The sequence below is a fragment of the Rhinopithecus roxellana genome, chromosome 11, assembly GCF_007565055.1.
Source record: "Rhinopithecus roxellana isolate Shanxi Qingling chromosome 11, ASM756505v1, whole genome shotgun sequence".
NCBI classification, from domain to species: Eukaryota; Metazoa; Chordata; class Mammalia; order Primates; family Cercopithecidae; genus Rhinopithecus; species Rhinopithecus roxellana.
In genome coordinates, this window is record NC_044559.1 from 79,211,378 (window position 1) to 79,232,096 (window position 20,719).

The 20,719-nt window shown below is 37.7% G+C and overlaps 1 protein-coding gene across 1 annotated transcript in view; it reads left to right on the forward strand.

Moving 5' to 3' along the window:
• Window positions 1-357: 357 nt before the first annotated feature.
• The window catches only part of NOC3L (NOC3 like DNA replication regulator), a 29,707-nt gene continuing 9,345 nt past the window's right edge, over window positions 358-20,719 (forward strand). The window contains exons 1-13 of the mRNA XM_010368129.2: window positions 358-499; window positions 1,473-1,680; window positions 5,357-5,489; window positions 6,248-6,405; window positions 6,988-7,044; window positions 8,472-8,602; window positions 10,493-10,654; window positions 11,131-11,224; window positions 13,225-13,400; window positions 14,108-14,236; window positions 16,912-17,043; window positions 18,501-18,581; window positions 18,922-19,022. Of these exons, the coding sequence (XP_010366431.1) occupies window positions 491-499; window positions 1,473-1,680; window positions 5,357-5,489; window positions 6,248-6,405; window positions 6,988-7,044; window positions 8,472-8,602; window positions 10,493-10,654; window positions 11,131-11,224; window positions 13,225-13,400; window positions 14,108-14,236; window positions 16,912-17,043; window positions 18,501-18,581; window positions 18,922-19,022 (1,571 nt within the window). The 5' untranslated portion in view covers window positions 358-490. The remainder of the gene's footprint in view (window positions 500-1,472; window positions 1,681-5,356; window positions 5,490-6,247; window positions 6,406-6,987; window positions 7,045-8,471; window positions 8,603-10,492; window positions 10,655-11,130; window positions 11,225-13,224; window positions 13,401-14,107; window positions 14,237-16,911; window positions 17,044-18,500; window positions 18,582-18,921; window positions 19,023-20,719) is intronic.

Sequence of the window (20,719 nt, forward strand, 5' to 3'; positions counted from 1 at the left end):
GAAAATCAGTATCTATAACAGGATGAGATAAGCAACGTGAGGAGAGGCACAAAATGCCGTGAGGTGACTGAAAAAACCAAGTCCTCTCATTCTGAGAGGAGGAGCCCGATTTTCCCAAGGTTTTAAAAGAAATAAATAGGACAAGAGTCAAAGAATCATACTCAGAGAACCTTGTAAAGTGCGCCCCTCCGGCCCAACTTCCCGCCGTTGGCACCGATGACCCTAGGGCCTTCACTCGTTCCAGTCCGCGCGCGCACGCCAGGGCGCAACCCGCCTAAAGCCGCAAGACCGTCACCGCTAGAGGGCGCGAGCCCGAACCGGCCTACGGAAGTCCCGCCCTCACTTCCGGCGGCGGAGGCTTGGGAGGGACCGAAGGTCGCTTCCGGCTTGGGAAGTGCGGGGCCTTCGGCACGTGTGTCATTTCTCGGATTTCTGTATTAACCCTGCTTCTGGTGAACTTGTGTGGCTGGTATTCCTTTAAGGCGTAAGGATGAAGGCGGTAAGTGTCCTTAGAAGCCCGGTCCCCGCGGCCTAGGGCCCCTCCGGGTGATAGGGTCACTGCCTGAGTTAACTTTTAGGCAGGTTTTCACCCGTGTCTATGGGGCGGTGGTTCATAGACTGGGGGCTTTCTGGTCCTTACACCGAGCTCAACCTTGGTTACCCACTGTGTGCGCGCATGACTTCAGGGTATCACGAAGAGACAGGCAAGGAGTTTTGCATCCGTGGGATTTCAGACTTCGAAGGAATTTTTCAAGACTGTCTTTCGAACTCGTTTTTCACAAATGAGAAGCAGGTTCTTGCCCTCAGCAAGTTTATGATGTGAGTCACGGTACCCATAAAGGGTAAAGAGACAGAAAAGCAAGTGATTTGCCCTGGTTCTAACAGAAAATAAGAGGTAGTCCTGGGCTTCAGGACTAGCTTTGGGATTTCTGAATGAGGAGTCACGGGCAAGAGAAGTGGAATCCAAAGATCCGAATTCAGTTTTGCCGTCCTTAGTTTATGGGTCTTTTAGCAGCTTCATCAATAATGTGAGGATAACAGCAGTCAGTAGTCAACTAGGCTGTTGGAGGTGATTTGTTGGAGCGCTTTGTAAATGACAAAATCGTAAATTAAGTTTTATTAAAGACAGCCAGCATTTTGCTTTGAATGTATTAAACTACAGTTGTTGAACTAACCTTGAATAGCCACTTACCGCTACTAGATCAGTGGTTCTTAACCTGCTTGGGGGTCGTAGAGCCCTTTAAGTTGCTGTGGGTTGGGGTCACAGAAAGACCTCAGGTTGAGTAACTGATACGGTAGCGCTCTTCTGTAGGATTAAAGCCATCGTTTGGTTTTAGCTCTTACGTGCAAGACCATGGCTGTGGGATGTTAAAATTGTGGAATTGGTCTGATGAAATTTGTAATCAGTTCTCTTTAACCTGATTTAAAAAATAAGTTTCTGGGTATGCAGTATTCTTTCTGTTGTTTTCTAGAGAAGAAATAAAAAACAGATCCCAAGCTTTCGCAAGTTGATAAAAACTAGTAAAGTCAAACTTGAAAACAAGCTAAAAAATAAGCAATTTAAACAACAAAGCACTCTCAAGAAGTACCGAAAAGAACAGAGGAAACTAAGGCAAGCGGTGAAAGATGCTGTGTCTAAGAAACCCATTCCATTGGAGAACCCAAAGGAAAAGCGACCAGGTAATTGTGAAAACATCATGTGCTGTGGTTTCCATTGATTTATTCTGAAGTGTTCTTCATGGAAATAACTTTGCTTTCTAATAATCGCTTTTCTTGTTCTCAGATCTTCCTAGAGTGGGTAAGGATAGTAGTCCTATAGGACTGCTATAAAGCATGTATGCTTTATCACAGTCAGTATGAGAAAACATTTCAGTACAGTATTCATTCAAGTTTCTGCTTTTAGTTTGTCTGGAAAGCAGATCTGAAGATGCAGTACTTGGGAAAAGAAACTGAAAGTACTGTTGTGCATAAATGTTAGGCAGTGTGCCAGTGCCCCACTTTCCCATTCACTAGCAGTTAGGTGAGAACATTGCTGTCTCTGGTTCATTCTTCACAGTATTGCCAAGGTACACTTCTTTTCTAAACTTCTGACTTTCTTTTCATGTGGAAACGTGGGGTGAAATTGAGTTGTAATTGTCATGGTTATTTTGTAAAACTAAAAACTTAAGTACTCAAAACGTAAGGAATATGACTTTTGAGTCAGGCTAGTTCTGCAACTTTACTGGTACTTTTAGGGTATTCTTATTTGACTGTATCAGATTATTAGGCAACCAGTCTTCCCAGGTCCATCTTTATAAAATTAATTTTTTTTTTTTTTTTAATAGACAGGGTCTTGTTCTGTCACCGAGGCTGGAGTGCAGTGTGCAAAAATAGCTCACTACATCCTCCTGCTTCAGCCTCTGAAAGTGCTGGGATTGCAAGGGTGAGCCTCTGCATCCAGCTAAAGTTTTTTTTTTCTTTTTTTTTTTTTTTTTTTTTTTTGAGACGGAGTCTCGCTTTGTTGCCCAGGCTGGAGTGCAGTGGCCAGATCTCAGCTCACTGCAAGCTCCGCCTCCCGGGTTTACGCCATTCTCGTGCCTCAGCCTCCCGAGTAGCTGGGACTACAGGCGCCCGCCACCTCGCCCGGCTAGTTTTTTGTATTTTTTTAGTAGAGACGGGGTTTCACCGTGTTAGCCAGGATGGTCTCGATCTCCTGACCTCGTGATCCGCCCGTCTCGGCCTCCCAAAGTGCTGGGATTACAGGCTTGAGCCACCGCGCCCGGCCTTTTTTTTTCTTTCTAATTTTGTGGGTACGTAGTAGGTGTATATATTATGGGATACGTGAGATACTGTGATACAGGCATACAATGCATAATCATCACATCAGAGTAAATGTGGTATCCATCACCTTAAGCATTTATCTTTGTGTTACAAACAATTCAGTTACACTTTTTTAGTTATTTTAAAACATACAGTAAATTATTGTTGACTATAGTCACCCTATCTATCAAATATTAGATCTTATTCTATCTAAGTGTATTTTGGTACCCATTAACAATCCCTACTCCTATCTCCTCCAACTGCCTTTCCCAGCCAATGGTAACCATCATTCTACTCTCTTCATGAGTTCAGTTGTTTTAATTTTTAGCCACCACAAATAAGTGAGAACATGTGAAATTTGTCTTTCTGTGCCTGGCTTATTTAACTTGTCATAATGGCCTTCAGTTTCATCCCTGTTGTTGCACACAGGATCTCATTCTTTTTTGTGGCTGAATAAGACTACATTGTGTACATGTACCATACTTTCTTTTGTTGTTGCTGTTTGAGACAGAGTCTCTCTCGCCAGGCTGGAGTGTAGTGGCTTGATTCCGGCTCACTGCAACCTCCGACTCCCCGATTCAAGTGTTTCTCCTGCCTTAGTCTCCCGAGTAGCTGGGATTACAGGCATGCGCCACCATGCCCAGCTAATTTTTGTATTTTTAGTAGAGCTGGGGTTTCACCATGTTGGCCAGGATTGTCTCGATCTCCTGACCTCGTGATCCACCCGCTTCGGCCTCACAAAGTGCTGGGATTACAGGCATGAGCCACCGCGCCCGGCCCCATGTTTTCTTCATTCATCTGTTCATGAACACTTAGGTTGTTTCCAAATCTTGGCTCTTGTGGATAGTGCTGAATGAACATGGGAGTGCAGATATCTGTTCGGTATACTGATTTCTTTTTTTGGATACATGCCTAGCAGTGGGTGGGATCGTAGGATTATATAGTAGTTCTATTTTTAGTTGTTTTTTGAGGAACTTCCAAACTTTTCTCCATAGTGGTTGTGCTAATTTACATTCCCACCAACAGTGTATGAGGGTTCCCTTTTCTCTATATCCTTGCCATCATTGTTACTGCCTGTTTTTGGATAAAAGCCTTTTTAACTAGGATGAGATGATATCTCATTGTAATTTTGATTTGCGTTTCGCTGATCATCAGTGACGTTGAGCACCTTTTCATATACCTGTTTGCCATTTGTATGTCTTCTTTTGAGAAATGTCTATTCATATCTTTTGCCCATTTTTTAATGGGATTATTAAATTTGGAAGGCTCATTTAAAGTAGATAGGAGTGCCATTCTGTGCAGTGTGTACCTTTATGTAGCAAGATTTACTAGATTTTTTTTTTTTGGAGACGGAGTTTTGCTTTTGTTGCCCACGCTGGAGTTCAGTGGCACGATCTCTGCTCACTGCAATCTCTGCCTACTGGGTTCAAGTGATTCTCCTGCCTCAGCTTCCCAAGTAGCTAGGATTACAGGCATGCGCCACCATGCCTGGCTAATATTTTGTATTTTTAGTAGAGATGGGGTTTCACCATGTTGGCCAGGCTGGTTTTGAACCCCTCGCCTGAAGCAGTCCACCCGTCTCAGCCTCCCAGAGTACTAAGATTACAGGTGTGAGCCACTGCACGCGGCCAAGATTTATGATTTTTAATGGGTCAGGAAGAATTGTAAGTTATACTAGGAAAGACGCTAAGATTGTTTTATTCATACTTGAATCCTCAGCACTTCAAACAGTGCCTGGCAGTTAGCTGGCTTTTTTTTTTTTTTTTAAATAAAAAATAAAAGGAGATGGAGAAAGAGAGCAAGACACAGAGAGTGAGCAGAAAGAGAAGTTTAGAATGATCTGTAGTTGGGATTTTGTTAGATGTGAGTGCCTGAAGTGTTGAAAGAAAAATAGTTGAGGATATTGGCAAGAGCGTGGTTGAAGTGATAATCTTGCAATCTAAGTGAGGGAGTGAAGACAGAACACACTGGTAGATAGAAAGTGGAGTGGTCAGTGGATTGAAAGGTTATATAGTTGGTTAAGGAAGAAGTAGTGTGGAAGTAACTGAATGGGAGCTGGAAGGACAAAAGCTTGTGGTCAGAGAGAGCAGTGAGCACCAGGGTTTGGAATGTGGCCATTGGAGAGGCTGGCTGAAATGGAGTACGAAGTGAAAGTAATTGGAGATGAGCAGGAGCTGAGGGGCTAAGTCATTGGCTCTTGACGCCCTGAAAGGCATTTCAGAGTATGTGGAGACATTTAGTTTTTGGTTGTTACAATAACCTGGGAATGCTATTGCCATTTAGATTGCAGGAGTCAGAGATGCTAGCATTTTTCCAGATTCAGAACACCCCAGTACGATAAATAATTGTTTGCCTAGCATGTCAGTAGTGCTTCCATTTAGAAACACTGGGCTCAGCTGGGAGCCATGGCCCATGCCTGTAATCCCAGCATTTTGGGAGGCTGGAGTGGGAGGACTGCTTCAGAAAGCATAAACTTTTCCTGTTTAAACCCAATAGGCAGAGAGTTCTACATCTCTGATACTTGCTTCTAATTTTTCTTTGTGTGTGTGTGGTACAGGTAAAAGGATTGAGAGGGAAGGAGAGGAAGAAGAAGAAGCCCTTCCTTTAGATATGATGGATGAAGATGACTTACAGTTAATGAAGGATTTAGGACAAAGAGCATCTTTTCTAACAAGAGATCTTTCTTCTAGGTAATACTTCATGTGGGTTATAATCATTCATATCCATATACTGTTAAAAACTTGGTTCTGAATTTCACTTAGGTGGTTCGAGGTGTTCACCTTTGAGCACAATGTTTACAAAGAATAAACTATTATTTAGCTTATTTCCTAAATAAAGGAGGTTCATGTATAAGACAAGCTGATTTCATTTAATGTACATCTTTCTTTTGCATCTGAATAGTGAAGTAGAGTGAATGGGGGAAGAATGCTGTTCTCATTTTGAGGTATTGGCAAAATAGTTCTGAGTTCTTTATGGCTATGATCTCACTTAATCCTCATTACCCTGCTAGGTAGTTCTTACTCCCATTTCCAGAGAGGAAACTGATGGTTCCTTGCAGTCACAAGTATCTGGAATTTAAACTTGGACCTTTTTAACTCCAAAGTCTGTGCTATACTCTAAAGATTTTGGGAAAGTGAGAGTCACACTTGGTGCTATGGACTGTTCTTCAGAAAGAATCTGCTGTAACTTTCATCTTGATTTTGCATCTAGAGGGAAAACTAGATGTAGCCAGAGTTAGAGTCTGTGTGGTAGGCTGTTTACCCATTTCATTTATTCATTTGCTGTTTGAGTGCCTGCTATGTGCCAGACACTGGCCTAAGTGCTAATATCCATATACCTATTGAAAGTTGGCTGGTGGTTTATTTTTCTGTACTTTTGAAGTGATAGGTCTCTAGATACCTTTTTAGATCTATTAAGACTGAAAATTGATCTTTTTTTTCCCCTGCAGTGAGCCTGTTCATGCGAAGAAGCGGAAGCATGAACACATTATAGATAAATATGAAAAAATACCAAGAACTCTGCAAACTGCACCAGAGAAGGAACTGATTCATTTGCTTCCTATCAAAGATAAAAGTGGTATAATCCCACAGACTAGAGAGAAGCCAGGTGAATTTAATAAGCTGGTAATATTAGTTGAACTTTTACCCCCTTACTGATATAACGTGTTTTTTTCATTCAAAATTTAATTTTAGTTTGATTTTACCCATATCTGCAAAATATTCAATTAGTCTTATAGCAAGCTAGATGATTTGGGCCAGAATTATAGATGATTATCTCAGGTATCAATTTGTACTGTGAGGACAACGTAAGCTACAAGGTTCAGGTGATTTTCTTTTCACTAAATTTTGTTGTTTCTGAAACTAGAGCATATTAACTGTTCTTGGTTAGCTTTCTTTTTTAATGTATCTTTCATATGTGAAATAAAACAGAAAAGTTCAGATAACAAAGATGTGAAGTTACATGGTTTATAACAAAGTGCATACCTATAAAACTACCATCCAGACAAGAAAAAAAAAATACTGCTAGCTTCTAGAAACCTCCTTTGTGCTCACCTCAATCACTAATTGCTCTCTTTCCATGAAAGTAATTGCTATCCTGAGTTTTATCATAATCACCTCCTAGCATTTCTTTACAGTTTTACCACTTTAGTATATAATCACAGTTTTAATACACATGTTTTCCATATAGTTACTGATAGTAACAAAGATGAAGAGGATCAAGAAGAAGAGAGGGAACTTGAGGAAGGTAATATGTCTTTACAGTTACTAAATTGTTAATTGAGAAGTGATTTTTTTGCTTAATAGTAAATGTGAGTTAATTTTAGATAAAATCTGGAAGGTACATTTTGGAGTACTGCTCATTTCAAGGTCATTTTGAACATTTTTCCACATTTGAAAGCTTCACCTTGTGGAATTATGAATAGATTCTTTTTTTTTTTAATTACGGAAAATTTTACACAATCATATTTGTAGTATCTAGGCATACATGAAGTGCGTCTTGTTAATTATTACTGTTCTGAATTCCTTTTGATTGTAAGAGAAAGACCAACTTACAAATGACTGTTAACTTTTTAGCCTTAAATTACAAAAGCGATTCTGTAGTATGAAGTCATTTTGGTTTGTTTTTAGCGCAGTTGTGCTTGTGTATGTTTCATATAATTGAATGTCAGTTTCTGTCATTTAGGACAGTTTAATCAAAGTTGAACTGAAACAATGCATTTTATTGTTTGAAATTATATTAGTTCGGAATTTATGACAGAACAATCTAGTTAAATTTTACTTTTGCTTAGCAGACCTCATTAATAGCAAAAATGAATTACAGGTCAACTGTTTAACTGTTTGCAGTCACCCATCATAAAACCATTACAGATTATGCTAGTGTTGATTAAATCTAGTTCCCTATGAATTTCTTAAGGCGGACATGTTTTTCTGTAGCCCAAAACTACGAAGTATTAGTTTGTGTAAAGTAATATATGGTGTTGAAAACAAGGAAGAATATTCTGTACTTAAAAAGAGACTAAATCAGATTATCCTATTCGTTAATTAATAAGCATAAGCATTATTTTGGGCTTATTAGCGTAGAAGCTAAGAATATGAGATCTAGGCTGGTTGCACTGGCTCATGCCTGTAATCCCAGCACTTTGGGAGGCTGAGGCAGGAGGATCACCTGAGCCTAGGAGTTTGAGACCATCTGGGCCACATGGTGAAACCCCATCTCCACAAAAAATACAAAAATTAGCTGGATATAGTGGCTCACAGCTATGGTCTCAGCTACTGGGGAGGCTGAGGTGGGAGGATCATTTGAGCCTGGGAGGTGGAGGCTGCAGTGAGCTGTGATAGTGCCACTGTACTCCAGCCTAGGTGACAAGTGAGACTCTCTCTTTTAAATTAAAACAAAAACAAAAACAAAAACCTCTAGAATCAGACTGCCTGAGTTTGAATCCTATTTCCCTTTGGTTTATGAGCTTAGCCAAGTTATTTTCTCTTCCTTTGCTTCAGTTTTCTTATCTATAAAAGGGGGCTGATGATAGTACCTGTATTGTTGAGGAGATGATGTGTAGTAATAAAGGCAAAATTCTTGGCTATCATCATTATTACTATAAAATATTTTGTTGAGATTCTTGGACACTTGTGAGTAGAGGAATATGTAAGGGAACATCTAATCTGTTTTAGAGATCATTGAAGATCCTATTCAAGAGCTGACCATAGAAGAACATTTGATTGAGAGAAAGAAGAAATTACAGGAGAAGAAGATGCATATTGCAGCCTTGGCATCTGCCATATTATCAGATCCAGAAAGTAATGTAGGTGGCATTAATTTCTTTAGGCTCTTTATATTAGGTATGGTGTAAATGCCTAATATGTTAAGATTCCCTTGTTACCTATAAGCATACACTAAAAGGAAAAGCATTAACTAAACATAGTAGCTGGGTTAGAGTAAGTCGACAGAATCTTAGCTCAATGCTATGTCTGGACTTAATTTCTTTTGTAATCCTAGAAAAGTTACTTAAATTCTCTGAATCTTATTCTCTTCATCTTCTTCTATGAAAATATTGGACAAGTTATAACTCTAAAAATGTTTAAGTCTATAAAATTGTTATTAGGGAGGAGGAACCTGTTTGCAAATTTGCTTGACTAACCTGTGGAGTTTTTAAATGAGTGCGCTACAGGGAAGTGTATGGAATTAGTTCAGGAATATTTGTAAGTTGAAAATATTTTAAGTGAACTAGAGCCAAAGTTAAAGTGTTATTGTGCCATGTGTATAGTGGTGAGTTAGTGATGGTTATAACACATGAACTAGAGAAATCTGAGGTTTAATCTTGGCCCTGATAAGTACTATCTGTAAGACTTTGCGTAAGTTATTTATCCAAGACTCTTTCATCTCTAAAAAGGACAGTATCTTTTTCAAAACTTTGTGGTGAGGGTTATATGATGAAATATACATGAAGTCATATAAAATGATACTATTATTATTATGTTGGTGTCCCCGGCATACTATTATAACAAGTATTTTTATCAAATGATTTACATTTATGGAAACAAATTTCATGTGGGAATGCTTTAGAGTAGTATTTGTCCTTTTCTAATAAAGTGAGGGGAAGATCTAGAGCAGAATTAGGGAAGAGAGATTTGGAATATTTCTTATTTGTATTCTCTCAATCATTACAAAACCATAGGCATAAGAGATTGATCTAATTTTACAGCTGGAAAATTGAACATTAAAAAACCTAAGTGATTTGTTCCAGATTTTAACAGCCACTGAATTGGAACCCAGATCTTCTACTCAGGAACCTATGCTCACAGGCAATAGTAGTTTATCAAAGCAATCAAAACCACCTTTTGCATTATGCCATAGAAATTATCTTTGAAGCTAAAGTTAATGTGGCTATATTATATGTAATTCCTGATTAATTCATGTGTATGATTGATATATTTGGTTAATGTATATAACATTTTAGTATATTTTGAAAAGTGTTTTTAGAAAAATAGGAGACATGTACTTTAGGAAAATCCAGCTAAAAAGAATTTCCCATAGTAGCTAAATAATAAATTTAAATTAGTTTTTTAAGGTCTGTATTTTTCTAACTATATAACAAAAATATAATTACTGATATAGTTTGGATGTGTGTCCCCTCCAAATCTTATGTTGAAATGTGACCTCTGATGTTGGAAGTGGGCTTGGTGGGAGGTGTTTAGATCATAGGGGTGGATCCCTCATGAATGGCTTGGTGCCATCCTTGTGGTAACAAGTGACTTCTCACTCTGGTAGTTCATGTGAGAGCTGGTTGTTTAAAAGAGCCTAGCACCTCCCCTATCTTTCCTGTGACATGCTGGCTCCACCTTTGCCTTCTACCTTGATCGTAAGTTTCCTGAGGCCTCACCAGGAGTAGAGGCTGGCACCAAGCTTCCTCTACAGCCTGCAGAACTATGAGCCATAATAAACCTCTTTTCTTTGTAAATTACCCAGCCTGAGGCATTTCTTTCTAGCAACACAAGAATGGACTAATATAATTACCTTGTAACTTTATCAACTTATCTCTTGGTAAAGTGAGCAGTGTCTGGAGTTTGGTGTGGCTTGACTAGACTTGGAGTCATTGTGTGAATTCCGCTTATTTTGCTGGATGTGGGGCTGTTTTTTGTTCATAATTGTTTCGCCATGATTTCTCCAGCTTTATAAGCTATTTCTTTAACAGATTAAAAAATTGAAAGAATTACGTTCTATGCTGATGGAACAAGATCCTGATGTGGCTGTTACTGTTCGAAAGCTGGTAATTGTTTCTCTGATGGAGTTATTTAAAGATATTACTCCTTCATATAAAATCCGGCCCCTCACAGAAGCAGAAAAATCTACTAAGGTAATGCTAGATTGCTAGATATAATTACTATCTAAAATAACTGAACATTTTGGAGAGATAGACTCTTTTTGTGAGACAGAGTTTTACTCTGTCGCCCAGACTGGAGTGCAGTGGCGTGATCTTGGCTTACTGCAACCTCTGCTTTCCCGGTTCAAGCGATTCTCCTGCCTCAGCCTCCTGAGTAGCTGGAATCACAGGCATGCGCCACCAGGCCCAGCTAATTTTTGTGTTTGTAGTAGAGACGGGGTGTTTGTAGTGGCCAGGCTGGTCTCAAACTCCTGACCTCAGGTGATCCACCTGCCTCTGCCTCACAAAGTGCTGAGATTACAGGCATGAGCTGCTGCACCCGGCCTAAGTGGCTGCTGTGTTTTTTTTTTAATAGTACTGGATGTATACTAGACAACCATATTTTATACTAATTTTGGGGTTTTAATATTCTGATTTTAAAAAATGATTGACCTTTTTGGTCTTTTCAGACCCGAAAAGAAACACAGAAGTTAAGAGAATTTGAAGAAGGCCTGGTTAGCCAGTACAAATTTTATTTGGAAAATCTGGAACAAATGGTTAAAGGTATATTAAATGTATCTTAAAAGTATGTAACGTACATAGTCTTGATCATGAAGGTGAATTCTGTACAGTGTTCTGTTGTGTAGTGAGAGGCAGGTATAGTCAGGAACAGAGTCTAGAGTCGGACTTCCAGGGGTCAAAGCCTGGCTCCACCATTTACTACCTATGTGATGGGAAAATTACATAGTCTTTCTGTGTCTCAGTTTTTGTCTATAAAATGGAAATAATTATAGTACTCACCTTCTAGGATTATTGTAAGAAGTAACTGAGTTTGTAGACATGAGGTGCTTAAAACAGTGCCGAGCGTGTGGTATATACTATATTTTATCAACTATTAGTATTATTGCTGCAGTTTTTAGTAAGTAGTTGTATTTTTATTGACAATGCTTTTAACAAAATATATTGTTATGAACAATTGGGATTTATTCTGCTGTTTTCTATTTGGAGGCATGGTAATCAGGGAAGAAGGATAACTAGAGGCCAGGTGTGGTGGGTCACACCTGTAACCCCAGTGCTTTTGAAGGCCGAGGCAAAAGGATTGCTCCAAGCCAGGAGTATTGCTCCAAGCCAGGAGTTTGAGACCAGCCTGAGGAATGTAGTGAGACTCCTGTCTCTAAAAAAAAAAAAAAAAAAAACATTAGGCATGATGGCCCAGGCCTATAGAGCCCCAGCTACTGGAGGTCTGAGCTGAGAGGATGACTTGCGTCCAGAAGTTTGAGCCTGCAGTGAGCTGTGATTATGCCACTGCCCTGTAGTCTGGGCGATAGAGTGAGACCCTGTCTCAAAAGAAATGAATAAATAAATAGAAGGATAACTAGAAATGGATATTTGCATGCCTTGAAAATGGATTTATGAGTCAATTATTTGGCATCCCAAATAAACTCTTAAACTCTTTTTCTTCAGAAAAGGAAGGACATAGAGAAAATAGGGGTAGGAATAGGGAAGATAGTTGGTTGCCTAGGCCAGGTGCTTTCATTTGGCCTAATTGGCTCATTTACCAAGTTTATTTACTAAGGATCACCCATTGCTATCAGCTGGAACAGGACCACTGACTCCTGTTGGCCTAATAAGGGCATAAAGGTAGTGGAGTATAGTGGGGTGGGGGTGGGTAGTATGGCTATTGCTTCTAAGTTCTGGTGTTCCAGCTGGCACCCTATTAGCATTTGTTTTTCCAGTGAGAGGGCCTGGGAGTTTTTCTTTTGTTTTTGAATTTCTGAACTGTTTGGAAAGCTGGGAGCTTTGTGTAACCATCTCTGATAGATTACATGAGCCACATATGTCATTTAAAAAAATGCAGACACACTAAAAAGCAATGACATTAATTTTAACAGTACATTATATATATTCAGATTATCATTTCAACATGTAATCAGTTTTAAAAATTAGTGTCTTACATTCTCAGTTTTTTTTAGTACTAAGTTCAAATCTGGTTTGTATTTTATAATTAGAGTATATCTTAATTTGGACTAGCTGCATTTCAAATGCTCAGTTGCATCCTATATGTGGCAATTAGTAGCCTCCCTATTGCATATTGGACCTTTCCTAAGCTGATCGAGCCATTATGTCTTTTTTTTTTTTTTTTTTGAGACGGTGTCTTGCTCTGTTGCCAGGCTGGAGTGCGGTGGTACAATCTCAGCTCACTGCAACCTCTGCCTCCCAGGTTCAAGTGATTCCCTTGCCTCAGCCTCCTGAATAGCTGGGACTACAGGCACGTGCCACCCACCATGCCCGGCTAATTTTTTTGTTTTGGATTTTAGTAGTGATGGGGTTTCACCCTGTTGGTCAAGATGGTCTCAATCTCCTGACCTCGTGATCTGTGCGCCTTGGCCTCCCAAAGTGCTGGGATTACAGGTGTGAGTCACCATGCCTGGCGTATGAAGTCTTTTTTTAAGGGGTGTGGATGTGTGTGTGTTTATGTGTGTTCAAATGTACATTGTTTGTAAAAGAAAGCCAGTTTAACTTTTGACCAATGAGTAAAGTAACTACAGTTATCTTTTGATTAGATTGGAAGCAGAGGAAGCTGAAGAAAAGTAATGTAGTTTCCTTAAAGGCATACAAAGGACTGGCAGAAGTTGCTGTGAAGAGCTTGTGTGAGCTGTTGGTGGCACTACCTCATTTTAACTTTCACAACAACATTATCGTGTTGATTGTCCCTCTCATGAATGACATGTCAAAATTGGTGAGTTGCTGTAAATGGTTATTGCTGTCCTCCTTAGAAAATTATATACCATGTGGGCCGGGTGTGTTGGCTCACGCCTGTAATCCCAGCACTTTGGGAGGCCGAGGCAGGCGGATCACGAGGTCAGGAGATCGAGACCATCCCGGCTAACACGGTAAAACCCCATCTCTACTATAAATACGAAAAATTAGCAGGGCATGGTGGCGTGTGCCTGTAGTCCCAGCTACTTGGGAGGTTGAAGCAGGAGAATGGTGTGAACCCGGGAGACGGAGCTTGCGGTGAGCTGAGATTGCGCCACCGCACTCCAACTTGGGCAATAGAGCGACACTCTGTCTCAAAAAAAAAAAAGAAAATTACGCACCATGTGATTTTTCTCCCCCTACAAAATTCTTCCTGAAGTTGTTTGTTGCTAAAATAATATCAATTTATTAAACACTCTCTGAAAAAATTTATCTGAACATAAGTTTAGTGGTTCACATCAGGAAGCAGTTTTGTCCCCCAGGGAACATTAGGCAATGTCTGCATACATTTTTGATTGTGATGACTGTGGTGAAGATAGAGTCTTTACTGGCATCTAGTGAAGAAAGTCCACGGGGGCTATTTAACATCCTAGGACAGTCCCCCTACAACAAAGAATTCTGTTACCCAAAATGTCAGTAGTGCTAAGGTTGAGAAACGCTGGTTAAGTGTGACATTTTATTTTTCAGATATCTGAAATGTGTTGTGAAGCTGTGAAGAAACTCTTTAAGCAAGATAAATTAGGCCAAGCTTCTCTTGGTGTAATTAAAGTGATTTCTGGTTTTGTGAAGGGCAGAAATTATGAAGTTAGGCCAGAGGTGAGCCTTTCTTTTTTTACTTTGCATTTTGTTTTTAAATTACAAAGTTGACTTTCAGTTGTTATGAGGAATTTATTCCTTATAAGTGTATGAAGTAAAAAGTATTCAAGCTCTTTAAGTGTTTAACATGTTAACTCCTGAAATGTTTGATACTATTAACAGTTGGGTATTTATCCTTCTAGGTGTTTTTCTATGCAGATATAGTCATATATACTTGCTTATATTTTAAAATAAAAAATGGGCTTATACTTTGAAAACTGTTCCAGAACAGTTTTCATTTTCTATATTGTGAACTTACATATAGGGTTATCCCATTCTTTCTAATGCCTACCAGAGTATTCCATTGTGTGCCCTAATTGATGAACAGCTGAGTTTTTTCTAGATTTTTGCTGCCACAGTCAGTGTTGAGAACATTTTAGCCTTATTATTTTTTAATATTGTGTGAGTATTCTGTGAATTAAACTTATAAAATGTAGATGCTGGATCCAACAGTAATCACGTTTACAAACTCAAACTGTTGTTCAAAACATTTAATCACTGTGTTCCTGCTAGGAGTGTCATTTCCCTCCTACCTGCTCAGAATGTTACTATTTAATCTTTGTTAGTCTGGTAGTTTATATATATATATAAATTTTTCACCTACCAGACTGCTTATTAATCGTTAATTTTTCTCTTAAATTGTCTTAATGACTTGTGATGAGTTTTTAGTACATATTCATTTTAATAAATATCTGCTATGTGCCAGGCACTTTTTTTAGGTCCTGGGAATAAAATAGTAACAAAAGAAACAAAACTTTCTGTTTGTGGAGCTTGTATTACATAATAAGAATATTAACTCTTTGTTACATAGGTTGCATATTTTTCTCTTTTTTACTCTGCCTTTTACTTCTGTATTGAGCCTTATATATGAAGCTATATTTTTTGTTATGCACGTAGTCTCCTCAATCCCAATTTATGGAGTCTCTCCAAGATTTTTAATTTTAATTTTTATATTTAAATATTTAAGCCATTTGACATCTTTATATGTGTGGTATGAGTACAGATTTAATAGCTGTATTTAATGTATGTAATGAATATATATTTTATATAGTTTAATGTATTTTAAATATTTATATTATGTATATATTTGAAATAATTTGACAGCCAGTTATTTCATCACCATTTTTTTCTGCTGATATAAAATGCTGCTTATTGTTTTATATCTATAGTATATTTGGGTATCTGGTACAGTAATACTAATCAGAAAGGGTGTGATTGATAAAAGACATGACTATTCTTTTTTCTCCAAAATATTCTTACTTATTTCAGTATATTACTCCAGGCAATTTAAAATCCGTTTTTCACTTCCTTCCCTCAAAATGGTCCACATAGAGAATCTGATTAGAATTGATTCAATGTATTGATTAGTGTGGATGAATTAAAATATTTACAGAATTTATTTTTTTCTGTTCAACAATATTGTATCTTGCCATTTATTTAAGACTTTTATGTTCTTAAGTAAACTTTTACAGTTTTCTTCATTGGGGTCTTAGATATTTTAATTTGTTTTTAGTAATACAGTTTTGGGTATTAAGCTGTTCTACCGTTTTATTTCTGGATTTCACAGTTTTCCTTTGGCATCAGATCCCTTTTTATTTTCTTAAAACTGATTTCAGTTGAATTGCTAAAATTATAAACATTGAATGAAAGTAACAGAACATATTTAGCATCTTTACTCAGTACTGTAGAGCAATCAGATAAGGCTTGAACATGAAACTCAGCCATAGGAAAACTCTTTTGTGATGCTAGAATAAAAACCACATCCTTTGACTTGGAGTTATTTTTCCTTGGTAGGTGATATTTTGAGCACATACAGTACCTACAGAATATTCAGAGTTGATCTTTCTGATACCTAAAATGACTTCAGGTTCACTCTTTGTGCCTTTAGTTATTCCTTGTTTCGTTCTGTGCTTTTAGCCCTCTAATCTCAGATACTCAGCTTTCTTCCAGATGTGCATATTGGAACATCAAAATAATACAAACCTGTATTTCTCAAGGTTTTTTCCAGGAATGCTTCTGTGCCTGCAGGAGGTCAGTAGGGTGATTTCATCCAGAGAAAGTGTATCATTTTAAACCCCTTTTGTTCTTAGTGTTTGAGTATGAGAAGTTTGCTGTATCACACAAAACACCAGTTTCTAAATTAGTTTCTGAATTTTTGAATGGCATAAAGCAATAATTTTTATTTTTGTCCCCGAACCAGCATCAGCTGGGAATTAGAATGCAAATTCTGGGGCTCAACTCAGACCTACTGAATCAGAAACTCTGGGGACAGGGCCCAGCAATTTGTGTATCTTCTTCTCCATAGTGGTCCAAACCTTTTTTGGCCTATTTTCTCTTTGTCATCCTGTTGGCATGCTTTGTCTCTTCCTCATACTCAATGAACTGCAAAGAAAGTTTTGTGTATTTAGCTAGTATTTGCTAGTGTCCTTTTTGTATATTTGCTCCTGTCCTTCCATAGACACAAGTTATTGAATATAGCATACAGATAAAAGAACTTGGTGTAAAATGTTATAAGATGCTTAACGGTTTTTTTTCTTAAATGAGGGAAATAACACTGTTAAGTACTTTTCTATGTAAAGTTTTTGAGGTCAATATAAATATTAAGCTGTATATTTGTGTTTTTTTTTCAATATTAGATGTTAAAAACATTTTTATGCCTAAGAATCAAGGAAGTAGAAGTGAAAAAAGATACAGAAGACATTAATAAACCAAAAAAATTTATGACTTTCAAAGAAAAGAGAAAATCTCTATCAAGAATGCAGAGAAAGGTTTGACTTATTTCCCCTTTTGTTTCATTTAAATTTTTCTGTTTATTTGATCTTAAACTTGATCTTAAACTTATAGTCACAGGTAAAAATCAGTTAAATCATAAATATACAAGTTTTGAAATACATCATTTAGAGAATTTTATCTTTCCCAGTTACTGCAAAAAAATGTTTTCTTAAATCAATTTTAACTGATAATGATTGGCAAGGAGAGCAATAGATGAAAAGATATTTTTGCCATGCTGGCTTTTATCCTTTGGCTTTTTAGATCAATTTAGAGTTGCGATACACAGATTCCTTACTTAACAGAAAAGATGCATTCACATGAAGTTGGCAGCAGAGTGAGTTTCTGTTAATTGAATCTTGTTTCTTTATTGGTTTGTATTTTAAACTTGGGTTGAAATTTCAGCCCCTTGTTTATTTACTGAAAGTTTGGAAACTTTTTTTTTTTTTTGGAGAAATGGGGCTAATAATAGTACCTACCTTGCAGGGTAATCGTGCAGTTTAAATGAGATGATGCTTATAAAACACTTGGCAGGCTTTATAAACATTAGTTTTTACTACCACCACCATCATCACTATTACTGTTATCACAGCTCAGAACATTTCTAAACAATTTATTAGAGGGATCAAGTTGCTTTTAAAAACAAAAGTAATCTCGGGATATTCATGTTTGAATGGGTCTAAGTTTGAAAACGTGATGGAAGTGTCAAAATAGACTTAATAATTGTGAACAAAAGAAGATAAATATTTTAACTATTTATATCATACTATCCTAATGCAGGTTGGATAGCTCTGTTAGGAAGAGCATGTTTATAGATGTGGTGGGGAAACAAAGACCAGTAAGAACATGGCAGCTCTTTAACAACTCATGAGAGAAGGAAACAATTTCTCAGTTCCCTGTGCCTCAGGCAGCTTAGAAATTATCATTTACTGCTCTTACAGCATTAGGAAGTAGAAGAAAAAGGATATTTTATTGAATTTCTTTATAGTATCTGGTTTGATGCATTGTATGTAAATATGTTAGGGAAGTATTGTTGGTGACTGGCTTCCAAGTTATAGGTGATTTAACTATTTTGGGCTCAACATGTTCTTTCCTTTTGTTTGAAGAACTTTAATTATAGAAAATGATAGCATATCCCAGATATCTACTATTTAGAGTGAGCAAATATTAATAGATTTACTTTAGTTTTTTTCCTGGAAAAGAGAGAAACCATACGTGAGAGAGTAGGAATTTCTTTTCTGTCTCCAATTTCATTCTTCTGCTTTCCTCCCAGGAGACACCATCTTTAATTTGGTTTGTATATACTTCCCGTCCATGTTTCTCTACTTTTGTTTATATTTGCATTCATAGACAATATGTGGTATTACTGTATATGTTTTATGACATTTACGTATTCTGCCTCTGCTTTTTTCACTCTGGTATATACTCTTAGATTTTTTTTTCAATCTATTTTCAGTGGAAGAAAGCAGAAGAGAAACTAGAGCGAGAGCTTCGAGAGGCAGAAGCTTCAGAGAGTACTGAGAAAAAACTTAAACTGGTAGGCCGTTTCATATTCTGTTATGCTTTTAAAATGCATTAAATTGTTTAAACTAGAAATTTATTGTTTCAGCTTGTAGCTGTGTAATTTTAGTTTCTTTCATGAGGCTTAGATGTGTGACTTTTGTGGTGTGTGGGAAACTATGATGTGATTAGTGCTAGTTTTATGAAATCACAGGATGTATGTCTTCTTTCTGTTATGTTAAAAATTTCAAAGATTGCATTGTGGGGAGGCATGGGTAGGGAAAAAGAAGTTTAACCTGTTGAAGTCATAGTTATGCTCACTCAGTAGAAACCATACCAGGTTATCCTAAAGTCATTTTGTCTGTCTCCTCTGCCAGCATACAGAGACTCTGAATATTGTGTTTGTAACCTACTTCAGAATATTGAAGAAGGCCCAGAGGTCACCTCTCCTGCCAGCAGTTCTAGAAGGTCTTGCCAAGTAAGGGCTGTGTAGGTTGAAATCTTCTAGATTCTTTCTAAACAGGAAAGACCAAAGAATTTTAGAGGGTTCCCTAATGATGGCCCATTATCCTCAGTTCTCATTCCTTTCTGTTTGTCACCAGCCTTTCCTTGAAGCTATTCATAACTGGGCTTTTTTGATTTTCTCATCTCAAACCTTTTATTTTTAAAATCTCCTTTACCAACTCCTTCTTTCTGCCTACTAAATTTGAGGTGTTCCTAAGGTTAAATCTCTCAGTTCTTGACTCTTTCTGCACTGTGTAGTCAATTACCTATCGTCATAATTTGAGTGGATCGTGTAGATGACTCTTAAGTCTATTTTAACCCGGCTGTACATCATTTCTCTAGTTCTGTGTAATCTGTTTCTGCTAAGATAGATCTTTTTATGTATTCACTCAACACTAATGGCCTTGTCAGGATGTGAGCTAGAGTAAGGTTTGTGGTTGTCATGATAGTGTTCCACAATTTTTTGAGGTGGTATCCTATAGAACATTGCTATTTGGTAAAAATATAATGTGAACTCACATGTATAATTTAAAATTTTCTATTAGCCACATTAAAAAGGTAAAAAACACGTGAAATTAATTTTTATATATTTTACTGGATTTATCTAAAGTCTTTTAACACAATATTAAACATTAATGGGATGTTTGGTGTTTTTTCATCACGTGTTTTCCAACACATATTTTATGCTGGTGTCTTAATTTGGACTAGCTACATTTTAAGTGTCTAATAGCCACATGTGGCTAGTGGCTACCATTGTTGGGCAGCATAGCTTCAGGAATAGAGTTGGAAATAGGACTGATGGCTAGAAGATATAGAAAAGGCAAGCTCTGTTCATCATAAGAAATCACTTTCTAATAACTGGAGCTATTTGGCAATGGTATACATTTCCTTATATGGTGATATGGTCCTTGTGGTTGAAAATCTTCAAAGAGGTTGATCAGAGAAGGGATTATTCCTACATTGTGTAGGACCTGCTGTTTTTGTTTTTAAATAGAGACAAGCTCTCACCATACTGCCCAGGCTGATCTTGAACTCCTGAGTGAGTCATCCTCCAGCCTTGGCCTCACAGAGTGCTAGGATTATAGGTGTGAGCCACCATGCTTAACCCAGCTATTTGTTTTTTAATGACTAATTCCTTTATTTAAAAAAGTTTAAAAAATAATATATGCTCATTTAAAACGTTTGAAATTTAAAAATGCAAAAGAATATACAATTTAAAATTGCAAGCTCCCCCTCCTATATATGTATGTAGTCTGTCTGCGTGCCTTCTGCCATCTTTTTTTTTTTTTTTTTTTGGAGATAGTGTCTTGCTCTGTTGCCCATGCTGGAGTTCAGTGATGTAATCTGAGCTGACTACAGCCTCCACATCCCAGGTTCAAGCAGTCACTTGCCTCAGCCTCCCGAGTAGCTGAGACTACAGGTGTGTGCCGTCACACCTGGCTAATTTCTGTAGTTTTAGTAAAGATGGGGTTTCCTCAGGTTGGCCAGGCTGATCTCGAACTCCTGACCTCAGGTGATCCATCCGCCTTGGCCTCCCAAAGTACTGGGATTACAGGCATGAGCCATCGCTCCCCGCCTGCCTGCCATCTTTCATGCAAATGGAATCATGCTATGTTTAGTGTCCTGTAACCTGCTTTTTTTTTTGGTTTTGTAAACAGTTACTTTTGGTAC